Source organism: Manis javanica, chromosome 3, assembly GCF_040802235.1.
Source record: "Manis javanica isolate MJ-LG chromosome 3, MJ_LKY, whole genome shotgun sequence".
In the NCBI taxonomy this organism is placed as follows: Eukaryota; Metazoa; Chordata; class Mammalia; order Pholidota; family Manidae; genus Manis; species Manis javanica.
The window spans coordinates 136,101,946-136,118,170 of record NC_133158.1 but is presented as its reverse complement, the minus strand read 5'-3'; the positions used below and the strand labels follow the sequence as shown (position 1 = coordinate 136,118,170).

Sequence of the window (16,225 nt, the reverse complement as noted above, 5' to 3'; positions counted from 1 at the left end):
TATCCATGTCATAGGATGTATCAGAATTTCCTTCCTTTTTAAGACTGAATAATAGTCCATTGTATGTATGTACCACATTTTGTTTACATTTCACTCACTGATGGACATTTGGGCTGCTTTCACTTTTTGGCTGTCATGAATAATGCTGCCATCAACGTAAGAGTACAAATATCTCTTTGCACCCGTGCTTTAATTCCTCTGGGTGTATGCGCAGAAGTGGAATTCCTGGATCATATGGTAATGCTATTTTTAATTTTTTGAGGAATTGCTATACTGTTTTCCACAGTGGCTGCACCATTGTACATTCCTACAAACAGAGCACAAGGGTTCCAGTGTCTTCATACTATCAACCAGTATTTGTTGTTTTCTGGATTTCTTTCTTTCTTGATAGTAGCCATTCTGTATCCTTTTCCTCAATGTATTTTGCAGCAAGGACAGTCTCTTGTATTCTGAAACAGGTTGTGCAGAATGTAATTAGCAATTAAATAGCAACCTCTGTCTTTTGGCTGCTGGCTGGGTCTCTAAATTCTCTTCAGGGCTCCTAGACCCAATGCGTTTGATTTTTCCTTCTGCTCTTCCCACTTCTCCCCATGTTCCTTCCATTAACAACTCTTTAAACCTGAAGAGAATGAAGTAAGTACATTTCCTAACTTGACTTCACGTTTGCTTTCTCTGAGTCTGCTAACCATATTTTAGAAAAGGCTTAACTCATGCCATGTTAATAATTTCAAAATGTAGGTTTGGAGTAAACCATTTCTCTCAAAATGGGTAAGGAGGAAACTCAGGCCACCTGCTAGGAATTTGCAAACACGAGTAAGGCTCATCTCTTCTTAAGGAAGTGGATTTGTCAAATGTATTAGTGTTGCTAGTTCTGACTTGAGCTTTCAAACTCTTCATAGCCAAGACTCAGATGCCTAAATGTCTCCTGGGCACATTTGCATCTCTGACAGCCTTACTCTCAGTGGGCACATTTCCTTGGTTTGGAACATTCCTTTTTGGACTTTCATTAACTGTGCTTGAATCAGGAGGTCTGAAACTCTTGGCTAAGTGTGGGCCAAGGACCAGACTCCCTTGGATTCTCAGTTAAGCAGCTCCTCTCTGGTTAACTGTGAGGCAGGTTCTTAAGCTCTCTGAGCTCCAGTTTCCTCACCTGTGAAACAAGAATAATGCTGCTTGCAGGCCTATTGTGATGAACTAACTGAGGTAAAGGCTGTACACATTCCCAGCATGACACTGATATAACAGAAGTTTAAAAATGGACAGCTCATTTTATTTATTCTGTACAGAAATAAGATTGGTTGAGAGCCAATATCTGAAAATAAAAGTTATGAATGTTCCTACTCTTTGAATGTGTTTTCTTAACTGTCCCTGAATTTTTTGAGAGCTCTCAACAGTTATACTGGGTGTCTCATATTTTCAAAGGACTGAGCTTTATTTCTCAAAGCTACATATTTGTTCAAGAAACATCCTTAAGATTTTTTCCAGAAAATGTCCATATCCACTTTTGTAGTCTAGAATAGATTTCTACTATACTCTAAAAATCTTCTTCTTAGCATAGTGTTTGTGAATATATGTGTACGTGTATATACATTTGTATTTCCTTAATTTTTATGATGAACATTATAAAATGTACAGACATTTTACCAAATATCCAGAAACATATTTTGTTTTTCAATATTCACAGAAACACAACGCAGTAACAGCGAAATCAAATATGATTACCCTGGTTTCACAGATGAGATTTTGAAAGGTATGTGGCTTGCCCGTGACCTCAAAGCCATAGAGCAGGAGAGCCAGAGCTCAAACTCAGGCCTTCATTTCCAAAGACAATATTGTCTCTCCTGTCCCTCCCCTCCCCACAGGGCTGTGTGGTGTAGGATTGCTGGTGATACGAATGGAAAAAAAAAATCAGAAATGTAAGGCTTGAAAGCCTTTTTTTAAATTGGAGAGACCAAGTGTTAGCAAACATATGAAATATCATGCTCAGAGTCTAACAAGAATTCAGTAATGTTGGGAAGATTTTCATTACTACAGAATATATAGGTATATTCTTAAAACAAAGAAAAATACACAGCACATTCTAGATTTCAAGTTCTCAAATGTGTTCTTATATTCCAAAAACTAGATATTTCTTCTTCTTTATAAGCCAGATTTATAGCTTCAGTATATTTCCTGAATACTTCTTATGCACACTTTCTACTATAGAAAATCAATATTTATACTCTGTATATTTAATTCCTATAATACTGGCATTCAGAAAGGATGTGAGGAGACTCTCTGTATAGCCAGCATTGTAGCTAAGAATGAATGAATTAATGAAGAAATTAGTCTGGATCTATTTCCATGTATCATATCTATTTTTCAAACCTTGTTAAAACCTCTAGAGTCAGCCAAAATTGGAATGGCCGTATATTTAAAACAACTGGCATTATATTTAAGGAGCAAATATTCATAATTGCTCCCCCACCAAAGAATTGATCATATGGAAATACCACTCCTCACAGGCCAATCCTGTATGTACATAAATGGACACACAGAAACAATCACACATATGAAAATTAAAATACCATCACTTACACTAGTGAAGAGCAGAAAACTTAAAATTTTAACAAAATAAATAACTGAAATTATAGTAGATCAAACCTGATGAAATATGGGACACCATTAAATGATTCTTTGGAAGAATTTATAGCAATATACATCTACTTTTATTTATTTATTTGCCACAAGTAAAGCAAGCCCCAAATCATGTCTATATTCTAGTTATAACTATTAAAAAAATGATATTTTGCACGTGGACAAAGACCAAAGGAACACAGAAAAGTTAAAGGTTTGTTTTTTCCCTCCTGTAAGTCAGTTAACAGTACTTATGTAATTAAAAACAAACATTAAAAACAGAACATATTTTGGCATGTGCTATGAAAAACTGAATAGAAAATCTGTAGGTTGCTCTCTGTCCTAACTAAAATGAGACATGGAGTGATAGCAGGACTGTGTAGGGTTGCACATGAACTCTGACTTTACACCACACAGAGAAAGTTCAGAACAGTGAGCGAGACATACCCCAACTCCCTATCGGCCAAGGGCTATCCCTATGTCATCTCAAAACAACACAAATATGTTCAGTGTTGCATGTCTCTGTTATGGCATCAAGACCCCAGACATCATATCTTTACATCATTGGATCCCGAAGGGAAACTAAAATTTGCATGAGAAGGGAAAAATACGACACAGGGAAAAAAATAACCATTTTTGTAAGTCTTTATTTTTTAGTTGCTCCTCCCATAGTAATGCACTGAAAGGCGTAACAGTTTATATTGTACAAAGCATTTGAAGAAAGTACCTCAACTTGCCGATTATTTCAAAAGGAGATTACAAACAAAAAGAAAACAAATCTGGTTCTTCAAGAAAGGGCAAAATAACTGAATACAGTCTGTTATTTACTTCTCTCTTTTAACATAAGGTCTGGAACACTTCATTTTACAAATAGGATTAACATGAACATAACATCGCACAAGCTTGCAGACGACCAGCATAAAATATGGGGTACAGTCTTTAATCAGAAGAATCATGCTTTCGTGAAAGAAATTATAATCGTTTATACAATTGAATCGATTTCAGTATTACAAAAACTAAGTCGCATCTATTCGTATTTAGCTCATTAAGAAGGAAAACAAAACAACACCAACAAAAAAAGGAATGTTAAGAAAAGCCAAACACATCTGGCACTCCCACACACAGGTCGAGTCACCTTGGTCCTTGCAATTCAGAAAGGGGTGTGCCTCAGACGTCAGAGAGTAGTGGCTGACCGGAACAGTGCTATTTTAATCAACAAACAATGGTTTGCCAACAAATAAATACATGATACACGCAACACACACAAAAAATTAAACATTAAAAAACAGTGACATGATTGTCTAAAATTAAGATGTTATTACAAGGATTTGGCAAACATTTTATTAGTATAGTGGTCCAGCGGTACTGGTGATAAACAGGTCACTCCACTGACTTAACCTCTCTTGAGCATTGAACATCCATAGTTTACAATATACACATACCCTTCTTCCCTAGTTTTAAACAATGTACTTCAGAAGGCAAAAGTTAATGGGGAACAAGTACGCCCTGTTATCAGTTTCTCTAATAATCAAGTGTGCATTTCATCCAACTACTTCCCGTCTTCAAAGGGTTAAATTACATAAAACTTTAACGAAGAAAAAAATTAAATCTGTAATTAAAAGCAACTGTTCCCAATCATGTGTTAGGTGATCTTGTACAAAAAAGAATTCCGTTTCTATGGAGTGTTGGTCCATGTCAGTGCCGCCCCCACAGCCCCTCTCACCCACCCACACCCTCGAGCAGGGTGACCTGGGAGACGCCTTCCGCCCAGCAAGTCTGTCGCTTTCACTGAATCACTTTAAGTCGCATTGATCCTCCAGAAGTCAGCAGCTGCCATTGCTGTGCAAAACAAAATATCGAGAATAAATAGTTCCTTTTTTCTTTCTTTCTTTCTTTCTTTCTTTCTTTTTTTCTTTCTTTTTTTAATCATTCAGTTTAAGGTCACCAGACTTTACACGAGTGACCCTTCATGTTTCTAAGGCATTCTGCTCAGCAGTCTTTTAAACAGTCCTATATGAAAGAGCCATGCTACTGTTGGACTTGGTCCCACGTGGTCCACCTTGGTAATGTCATACATGGCTTATGGACTGGATGGCGCTGGATTCCGCCGCAGCCCTTGCCATACTGTGCCACACATTAGAAGAACTGTGGGATGTAGAATGGAGGGACTCCTTGTCAGACAATGACAGCATCATAGCATATGCCTGGGGTAAAAAAGAAGAGACTCGGTAAACGGCGTTTGAAAAACTTCACTCTCAGTCTGAAGCATACTGTTGGTGAATGTTAGCGGTGCTGAGTAACAACAGCCCTCATGGTGGGTTTGGAAAAGCATGGGGCACTTTTTGTTGTTCTTAAATAATGTGGGGTTACTGCTGGCCTTCAGGGCCGAAGGCCCAACAAAGTGACACATTCTACAGAACAACAAATTACTTATCCTACCTACAATACCAATAGTGCCTCCACCAAAAATCACATCATCCCCCTGCTAGCCATAGATAGAATCACTCATCCACTGTTCATGCACATGTTCAACTCACCAGAAGTATTACTGTGTGCTTATGACTGAAACTGCAAACAACTAGAACATAGAACTGCCTTGACAGCACTGTGGTCTAGGAAAGGAGCAGCCCTACCTCCCACCGCACTCCACAATGCAGAGCCTAAAGGTGAAGGAACATGGCCCAAGCCTATCAACTAGATAGTAGAGAGACACAAGCAAAACTTGTTTTTGCCCCACTTTTAGTCCAGTGTCCTTTCTCCAGTTCCCCACTGCCCTTGAAATAATCAATGCTGACATCGAAAGACCTCAAAAGTTGAGGTAGATCAAGTGAGTTCTATCAAAAACCAATAAAACACAAGACCCAACGTTCTAGCCAACTTGAGTGCCAGTTTCTGTTGCGCAGAAGGTACACAGAGGTACTGTGAGGAAGTGCTCTTTTTTCCCTATTATCATGTCAAATTCTACATAACTGTTCAGAGAATCCCCCATTTGCTGCCAAGTAAAATATTCAAATGAAATGTTTGGTCTTGACTTGTGAGTGAACTTTTCACTGTTGATTTGCTATTATTGGTCTCATCCATTGCTAAACTTGCTTGTCAGAATGCTGCTGAAGTGGAATCATTAAAGTCCTGCCAACGACATTCCACTGTCTGTAAACAAAGACAAAATGCCTCTGTTGTTAAGCAGAATTTCATCCTGGGAGTCATGCTGAGACATGTGGCCATTCTGCGGTTTCTTCCATAATCATGGCAGTTAGCAAATCTGCCCTTGTAGGCTGATTCTGATTTGCTGGGTCATTGCACTAAATGTACACATGTGACTTTTATATATGCAATTTGCCTTCTGGACCTCTACAAAATCTCAGTAGACATATAAAAAATATTTCTTAAGCATGTACTCTATGCCAGGCACTGTGCTAGATCCTAGGGAAGAAAGGAAAAATAATAGAGTCCTTGTTCTTTGTAGAGTTTAAAGTATGGAAGAAGTGAGCATTAAACTTAAACCGTCTAATTATGTACCCACTTTTAGGATTAAGATAAAGAACATTATAAAATGGTCTTAACAAAACCTATTTCAATATTTGGAAAGACAATGTTTGGGAGTATCGAGAAGATATTGGAATCCTGAGTTTTAATCCTGGCATCTAACCTGCCTCTACTAAACTAGCTGTGTGACCTTGGACAAGTTGCCTAACCTTTCAAGGTCATGTTCCTCACAGAAAATGGAGATGATAACAACACTTGTTTCCAAGGGTTGTGGAGGAATCACAAGCAGTAACTAACAGAGTGTTTAGCTCAGTGTACCTGACATAAATTACACCTATTACCATGAAGTTAATTTTGTAGGAGAGGGTTTTTTGGGAGAACAGTCCATGAGGAATGTAACCACTGTTGTATTGATCAACTATCTTGGATTCAATCACTAAATAATCACAGAGCAAATACATGAGTGTTTTGAGTAAATCAACCGACTCTATCCAAACTATAGAAAATGGCAAACACAGAATGTCTGCCTTTTGGTAATCAAAGGATATGAACACTTTCATGCACAAGGACCAGTGCCTAGCACATAACCAACAATTATTAACGACTGACTGAATGAATAAAGAATCTCATAAAATTAAATAAACCCAGTTTGCAAAAAGGCCTGACCATTTTCAAACATATGACATGATCAAGTAACAAGAAAAATATGAGCTAGGATTGCAAAATGCTAGTATTTCTTGTTAACCCAGTTGGGCAGGGACTTTATGTCAAAATGCTGATACTGAAATATATCATATCCACTCTCTCTAGGTACTCAGGCCCTTCTGCTTTCTGTCACTTCTGTCAGTTTCAGGAATTTTTAGGTTTTGTGTCTCATAACGAAAATTATTTTTGGTGGAACAATTAAAATGAATTTTAGAAAAGAAAGAAAGAAAGCATGGATCTCCAGTATCTCTGATCACCTAGGGAAGAAGATGAGATATAAAGGGTTTTAAGAAATACTAGCTACCTCTTATGATTGCCTCTAGGGAAAAAGGAGATGTTTACTCTGGCTAGTTTACTTTTAATGCTAGAAATGGAAAATTTCATTTTTATCCCCACTGACTCATGCAGCAGGAAAAGATACTAGATCTCTTCACCCTCTCCCCTACTTTACAATGAGGAAATGATGCTCATAGTCATGATGTCATGTTGTTAAGTTCATGGAGCTAGGCAATGGAATATTTATGCTGGCTGCTTTTATTTCAATTCAGAAAGAACATTTATTTTTCCTGTTACCACTCATGATATCTTTGACTCTTTACTGAATTGACTGATATTTAAAATTGTGTATTATCCCATTGGCATACATTGTTTCCATTTTAGTTGAGATTTGACCACATTTGTGGTTATGACCAGCCCAAAACACCTCAGCCAAAAAAGGTAATCATTTCCAAATGTACAAGCCAATACGGTCACATGGTTTCATATGTTAGGCCACCCCAAAATAGACACATGGATCAAACATTGAGACCAAAGTGACCAATAATATGATAATAAGAGGAAGTTATTGACCTTATTTAATTGACCTGAATAAGATGAATAATATGGTTGATGTAGATGTCAAGCAGAATAATGACTTCCTTTATTTTTGTGATAGAAGAACTACAGTTTTTAATTGGTATTTATGGATCTTTAAATGGATTTATTTTATTTATCCTAGTGGTGCTGAAAGAATGCTGTAAAGCCCAATGAACTTAGGTACCATTCGTTTATTCATTCAATAAAAATTGATAGGTTTTATTTCTAGATCTTCCATTAAGTTGCTGCTGACTCTTGCCAAATCATTTCATCCCCGATCCTCAATTTACTCCTAAATTCTGTAATTTGCTAATGCTAACTAACTATACATGATAAAGGACAAAAAATATAGTGCAGAATTTACTTTCCAAAAATCTTAAAATATAATTAGGTTGACAAAAATCATAGATGCAAAGCAATTGGAAAATAATTCTGAAGTAATATATAAATAGGTGCAAGCAAACATGGGCTCTCTATGCAGAAGTACAAGAACTGCAAAGTAAAGGAAAGATTATTGTAGGATAGAGTTTGTCACAGAAGTTTATGTGTAGAATGCAGCCATATTAATTGCTGTATTGATTAACTATTTGGGATTTAGTCACAGACAGTAAAGATATGAATGTTTTGCATAAAGTGTACACGTTCAGATTCTAGAATACTGTAAATATAGAATATCTGCCTTTAGGCATCAAAGGTACAATGTCACCATGATACTCTACTGCAGGAAAATATGTACCTGTGATTTGGACTTTCTGTGTAACGGCTGTTTAAGTTCCTCCGGCACATGGGAAGTACTAAAAGACAGCTCAGCTTCAGGATATTGATTATCTTCCATTTTCCTCATTTTGAGGCTATCTGTGAAGTGCCTTATGTGATCTAGAGCAGAAAGTCCAGTTTTATATTCTTCCTCTTTATACCTAAAATGAACCAATGGGAAAGCACAGAGGGTTTTCTTTTTCAGTTTGTTATCTAACCAAATCACTTTTCATTTGAATCTATACAGCTTTCAAACTTTATATTTGCAGTATAAAGTAGCATGCATCAATTATTAGGTTCTTTAAAATTGTTACAAATACTATCTCTGTAAAGTATATTTCTTTTAAGATTTTTCATAACTAAAGCAAGAGTATATTTGAGATAAAAAGTTAAAGTCATTGACATGTGACATCAGCATGTCAGAATTCATACACTTTTAATTTCCATTTAAAATTATGGAGGGAAAAGCCAGCTATGATAATATTTAGTCAGGAGCCACTATTCACAGGAAAATACACTATTGCCATAAATTTAATTTTTTGGTTAAAGTTTTTCCATTAGAAAAATCTATTTATATAGGTTACATATATTTCAAATTAAGTGAAATTTATCTCAATACTACTTGACTTAGTATATACCAAAATTTTTAATGAATTAGATAATGTTGAAATCTCTCTTTTTCTTTGCATTTTATAGGTAGAGTCAAAATAAATGATTGTGCACTTATATAACTTTCATGTATGTACTTATGTTCTTACAAATTATGCAAAGGCCACCTTGTTTTCATCTGTTTAAAATTAATCCACTGAGTATGTGTTGCTCATTTAAATTTACTTTTTACGATTTATTACTCATAAATTGCTTGCCACCTGAAATATTGCTCTAGTGGAAAAACAGAGCAGAAGGAATTGCAACTGCATGTGTATTTACAATGGCTTATTCACTAATGTCACCTGCAGCACTCACCTCACTGGGGACGTCTTGCAACTCATCTCCAGGGCGCTATCTTCATAGTCCTCCTCAGGGTTTCCTTCATGTATATTACTGGTCACTGGTTCTTTTCCTGTTTTTCCAGTAATATCGTTGTCTTCATCCTCCTCATCTAACAACACCTCATCTTCTACTTCTTCATCATCCAGTAAATCTGAATTTTGACTAGTCACCAAAGCTTTTTCATCCTTAAAATGACTGCCATTCATTCTTTCATTGGAAAGAAAAAGACCCAGCTATTGGTTTCATTTTAAACGAGCAGTTAGCTTTATTATCATGTCTTCCTAACAATAGTTTAGACTTTCAACACTTCTATAGTAAATTTTTATTGTTCATGCATTATGGCAGCCATGGGAAAATAATGGAACCTCACATATGAGAAAATGAAGCAAAAATAATAATTGGGTGATTATTCAGATAATAAATGGAGCTTCTGGCAGAAGTGGAAAAACAATCTCAGTCTTCTCCTTATCAGACCTTTGCCTGATAAATGATATCATTATATATAATATAAGAAGCACACAAATGTTTTTCTCTACATGTTAACTAATTACCATATGACTACCCACCATTTAAAATAATAGGTTTCTAGAAAATTCATATCCCTGAGCAACATAACACACATGCCTAAAGTGAATCTAAAAGTTCAAAGAAAACATTAAGGTAGCTGCCAAGGACCAGGTGACATTTGTGGTTATGCTACTTAGACACTCTACTCAAACTTGGAAGTTATTGAAACCTCACTTGTTTGTACTATTTTCTATTCTTGATTGTCCTGATGTAAAACAGTTCTTTGTTTCCCAGAACACTGAGGTGGGAAATGATCTAAAAATGTAACTATCTTTCAAAACAGTAGTCAAGCATGTCTAATATGATACAAAACAAGAATATAGTACTTTCAAAGTCATTTGTAATATTTTAGTTTGTAATGTAATACTTAATATGTAGCTGCAAGGATTTTACTACAAGATTCAAAAGTTTAATGCTAAAAAAGAGTTTCATTACATCAAAGACCAATTTAATACATTTGACAGCATTTATGAAACTATGATACACATTTTATGCTTTAACATAAACATTAAAGTATGTATATAAATTGAATTTAAGTTTCATTGTAAGACTTAAAAGTTGAAATTAAGTTACACAATGATTATAAAAGTTTTGAACTAGAGAATATCTCCTCTGAACCTCCAGCTTTTTAAAGATACATGACCAGGGAAGTTAGTTCACTTCTCCAAGTTCAGAAAGCTTGTTGGAATGGAACCATCACAGGCATCCAGTTGTCCTGATTCCTGAGCCAGTCATAACCTTTCCATTTTTATCTCGATCCTTTACCTCTTTACTAAGTCAGGAAATTTGTCAAAATTGTTAAGTTATTGTTACATACATGTATGATTTTCACATTTAATGTAACTATTTCACAGATTATGGAAGATCAGGTATCAGCAATTCACTGCATCACTTTCCCATGTAAAAAAAAATGAGTATAAAGTAATATTCTGATTTCCCAAGGTAAAAATAAATAAAACAATCTTGGGTGTGCCAGATGCACAAAGTAAAAATCCTAGAAAAAGTAATATCACAATTACTAAGCTTTTCATACAGCCGATCTCTTAACCTCTTTTATCGAAGAATGATGAAAACATGTTTTGCACAGGCATAAGTTATTAGTTTCCAGATACACTGCCAACTTGCTAGCTTGAATGGATTGAAATTGTTATTTAAAAAAAAAAAGAGAAAGAAAAAGTAAAAGAACAAAAGAGTGCATGGATGAAAACCAAAAGTAACAAAGCCAACAAGATGAAGAAAACCTATTTGCTAATTATACTTTCAAACACGGCAGTTTATGGGGCACAAATTATTCATCGAAAGTAGCCCTGATAGGAGTTGAGGGGGGAAAAATTAGCTGACTCAGTCTTCTACTTCTGTGCTGTTTAGACATGTTGATACCAGATGTTGCAGCTATATGCCGGCTCAGAGATCTCCAATTAAGGGCTAGAGAAACTGATAGAATCTCAGAGTCCAAATTGATGCGGTTTTTTCAATATTTCTTACTTGTATCATGTAAATATCATTATCAAAATTTAAGACTGTGACTTTCTTACTTGTTCTTACTATGTTGTACTTTGGACCATCTGCCTCATCTCCTTTCTATCTCTCTCTGTCTCCTCTTCTCTCTTTCTCTCACACACACACACACACACACACACACGTGTGGGTAAGCAAAAGGAAAGACACGCCCAACTACACAGAGTTGTGGCTCTTATCGGACTTCTATACAAGTTGAAAAACAGAAGTGGCCATACATTTTTGTTATTTTGGGAAATAATATTTATATGAAGCTTGCCTTAAGGGAAAAACTACCTAAAATTATTAATTTTGACTTTTAATAGCATCAAAAATAGAGGACACTAACAATAACACTTGTAGGATGAAAAGGAATGGAACTGTCATTCAAATTTACAATGCAGCATCCTAATTTAATAGGCAATTGGATAGTTATGTTCAGAAAAAAAATCTACTTCTCAGTATCAGATATCTAATTATAACTGGTAGATAAGAAAAATTAAATCCATTGGTTTTGGTAAAATAATGTTTCATTAACATCACATAAAATGTAAAATACTAGATAACTGTTAATTATTATTAGCAGCAGCATTAAAAGTTTTGCTTTATGAATAAAGCCATGTGGGCTTAATGATGATGACAGAGGGAGCCAGGGCATCCCTGGCTGCAAACAAGGATGGCCACACCCACTGAAACAAACAGGCCAAACATAAAGGAGCAGCCATCTGAGAGCATATAAAGTAGTGATGGAATCTTATTACAAAGTCTCAGATGGTTTTTATAGAAAGATATTTATATAAATATGTACATATATATATATATATACACATACATATACATATACATATACATATACAAACACACATATACATTATAGCCATATAGTCACAAAATATGACATCTAATAGTAGCCACTATTGAATCAACTGAACCTTTGTGTTGGCTTTGTCCTCTACTTGGAAAGTTTTGATAAAATATTCTAATTAGCTATGAAGAGAGAAAGAACAGAATGATGATAAAAGCGTGGGCTCTAGAATCCAACAGCCTAGGTTGAATCCTGTTTATTAATTACTTATATGACCTCTGGCAAATTATTTAATCTTTTGTAGCTCCATTCCTTCACTGAAAAAATTACATAATAACAGTCACTATCTCATAAGGTCATTAGGATACTCAATTTAATTAATGCATGTAAAGGGCTTAGATGAGCATTTGGTGTTTAATCTGCATTAAATAAATACCAGCCATTGGTGGTAGGTGTTAGCATCACAAAAGTGGGAATAGCAAATGTATTTGAAAACATATTCATTTCAGAAATCAGTTTAAAAAGGAGAACACCAGTCTTACCTCTCCTCCGTGTTTCTGGGAGACTGGCTGCTGTGATTGCTATTCCCAATGAAGTTTCGAATTTCTGTGAAGTAAGCATCTTCTTTGTCATCAAGAATAGCACCAGTGTTTTCTAGTTCAGAATGAGGCGACGATGTTGCCGTACCTGCGGGGAGAGAAAGCCTTTTGTGAAACAGGCTATTACTTACTGGTCACTTGGTTTTGAACCTTATTTCTTTCTCACTTGATCAGGCTTGTTTTCTAAAACAGGCTCTTTTGAATATTAATAATGGAATTTTTTTAGGAGGTCAAAATCTCCCAATTTACCACAGTACACATGCCCATGAAAATCTCTTGGAGAATATTTCAAACCACTGAAATCATGAGGTACAATCTCCCAAAGATGGTATTTTTCCCACTAGCCTCCTCCTATTCCCACTGAGACCTGGGAACATTTTTACTCAAATAATGAGGTGATAAGGTGAGGCAAATTATAAATCTCTAAAGAGATTGTGCCGGAAGAAGCTGTGTGCTCAATCCTGGTTGCAGGCAATGGCAATTTATTGCTCCTGTGCTGAACTGCACTTCCAAATAAAGACTGAATACATACTGAACATTCTGCGTTCTGATAATGGTAGGCTAAGCCTTGGGTAGACTCAACACACCAGCCCAGAGGGTGGTACACTATGGCATTAAGAAGACAATACTGGATCTGCTGATTACTAGATGATCTTCAGCTTCCTTACCTATAAAATTAGAATCATAATACCTTATCATGAAATTTTGTAAGGTGTCTATAAACTTACACAACTATAAACTTTACATGTGGTTTAACTTTATACCAACATTTGCTTTGTGCTGTTTATCTTGACCACAAAATATCTATAATTTAATAAATTTATCACAATAGATGACAAAAATAAGAGTTTAGAGCATTCCTCAGCTTAATGAAATATAATCTGGCTCAACAAATATGTACTGAATGTGGATGTGTCAGGGTTTTAATTTATTCAATTATTTTCTGAAATAATTTTGACTAGAAAAATTATAGTAGCATGCTGTAAGGATACACACCAAAAGTGTGACCACTTTTGTGTACCGGATTAGGCTTCTCTACAATCTGGTATTTTTAAACTATGACCATTTGACTTTTGGCTTAGAGGGAAGTAAACAGTATATAAGTTCTAAGTTATAACCACCCAGGATCACAGCAATATGTTTGTACAGTGGAAGATGGATTAATAATAAATAATTCCCTTAAGAAAATATCACTTTTTATAAATTCAACTTTTCTCTGTTCTTAAAAATCTCTTTTTCTGGACTATGTGCTCAGCCTCTTCCCTTGGCCCCATTATTTCCTTTATTCTCTAGAAATAAATTGTGGCTGCACAGAATAGCTCTGCACACGTAGCCCCGCTGGCAGATGTTAGCTAACAGCTTATTAGGAGACAACACAAGAGAACCCACCATCTCTTCTGCTAATTGTATGCTGGCAGGTCAGAATTCAGGGAACGCTAGTTGTTGTTTGGGTTTGTTTGCCACTTTCAACTTAATTCTACCCCAGGATTTGTGGCCCAAACCATACCCCCTATGGGTTAGCTTGGTCATTTTGACAATCTTCTGTTGTTGATCTCTAAAAAGTTACCCTAGAGATGTTCTCTGAACCCCAGGCCCTCTGCAAAGCAGCCACAGTTTCCAGGTTTATCATTCAGAGCGTGGTGTTTTGGGGCTGCCAGTCTGGAAATCCTGCATGCCTTGAGGCCACATTCTGTACCAACAGGTAGAAACATTGTTCCCTGCAATTCAGGAAACCTTGATTCACAAGCGTCCCATGAGTTTGCGCCATGGTTCTCTTTCTTTGAGATTACCCATTGAGAAGAATCCCAGAGAATTAAAAAACACTCCAGTTAAGGTCCTAAATTGTATATTATTAAAAAATTACACTATTCACATCATTCTAAAATCTCAAGGGCCATGTGCTGCAATTTTTAGGATCTGATTCTGGTGTCAAAGTGGAAAGAGAGAAGAAAGATCACGATTATCTTTTAAAATAAGAAAAAGATACCATTATCTCACAATACAATGGGTCACCTACCAGACATGTTCCCATTCTCATGTTTCTTTAGGTGTCTGTCTAAATTGGTTTGTTGACCGAAACACCTATCGCATAAGTGACACTTAAAGGGTTTCTCCTTATTGTGGATGTTGCGAACATGCCGCTGTAAGTTAGAAGATATGCTGAATGATCTGTCACAGTATTTGCATCTGAAAAATAAAAACAGAAAAAATATTTCCAAGCAAAATCAAAAGATACTTCTCGAAGCTAGTAAACCTGATATCCAAAATTACTATCCATAAAACAACATATTAGAGAAAACGCAGAGGCAAGAGTCTTATTCATATAGTCAGGATTTCAATCCCAATGGACTGGGATTGCTTTAAAGATTTTCATGACTTTACGAAAAACCATAATGAAATATTGGTAATTTCACTGGTCTCAAATGTATTAGGGTAATTGGTTCCAATATTTTAAATAAACTTCACAAAATTAAGGACATTAAGAAGTAGTAGTACTGTTCTATCTTCTGCTTAAATTCTTTGTAAACAAAACATGGAACAAATTTATGTATTCTTCAAATAAAGTAAAAAAGATCATTTTTTAATTCAAAACGGCAACGTCTGATTAATTTCTTTGTAAATTCATTTTCTCAATGCGACACCTAAAGGAAATTCTGTTATCTTCACCAAAACAGCATGAAACATTCCAAATTTTTAACACTGAGGCAATGTGAAGAGTTTCTTCTGATACCAATTATTTCATCATCTGTAGTAATTAGTAGCCCCCAAGTCTTTCCTCTATTAAGGTTTAAACTGCTATAGAAGAAGGTAAGCATGTCACTGAATTCTCCTTTTGGAATAAAAACAAAGGTCTTTATTAACTCCCCTTCTCCCAAGTGTCCCCAACTCTCCTTTTCTATTTTCTTAAAGAGATTGTGGCAGTTCTGAACCAGGTCAGTTTTTCAGGAAAGCATTTCTTGTTGGGTGGCTAATTGTTTCTGCCTTCCGTGTGATAAAAAAATCATAAATTACTTTCAACTTCTCCTTTAGTCATAAGATTAAAATGTAATCCCCCTCTGACCCCAGCTCTTATCAGTGAGGAAGAAACGTGATAATTTACAGAGTATTCTCCTCTGGAGTATTAAGGATTGCTTTATTTGTTTATGTGATTTTTTTTTGTATATGTGTTGCTTAAAAGAAAAGTTAACTTTCTCCAGATGACTTTTAAGTGGAAATTCTAACTTAGCAGCCAGAAAATCCTTAACTCATTCTTCCATGTGTGAAGGGCCCTTCTCCCACTTCTGAAGGCAGCCTCAGTGGTTCAAGGGCTCTACATCAGAAATAACCGCATTCCACTCCAAGTGTT

The 16,225-nt window shown here is 35.7% G+C and overlaps 1 protein-coding gene across 12 annotated transcripts in view; it reads right to left on the bottom strand.

The window, feature by feature from the left end:
* Positions 1-3,243: 3,243 nt before the first annotated feature.
* The window catches only part of MECOM (MDS1 and EVI1 complex locus), a 537,754-nt gene continuing 524,772 nt past the window's right edge, over positions 3,244-16,225 (bottom strand). For 11 of the 12 annotated variants that reach the window (XM_073232118.1, XM_073232119.1, XM_073232116.1 and 8 more), the window contains 5 exons: positions 14,897-15,066; positions 12,823-12,967; positions 9,385-9,618; positions 8,399-8,579; positions 3,244-4,820 (listed from right to left, as the gene is read on the bottom strand). In XM_073232118.1, coding sequence (XP_073088219.1) covers positions 4,686-4,820; positions 8,399-8,579; positions 9,385-9,618; positions 12,823-12,967; positions 14,897-15,066 — 865 coding nt within the window. In that variant the 3' untranslated portion in view covers positions 3,244-4,685. The remainder of the gene's footprint in view (positions 4,821-8,398; positions 8,580-9,384; positions 9,619-12,822; positions 12,968-14,896; positions 15,067-16,225) is intronic. The other variant, XM_073232122.1, reaches the window with a different exon arrangement.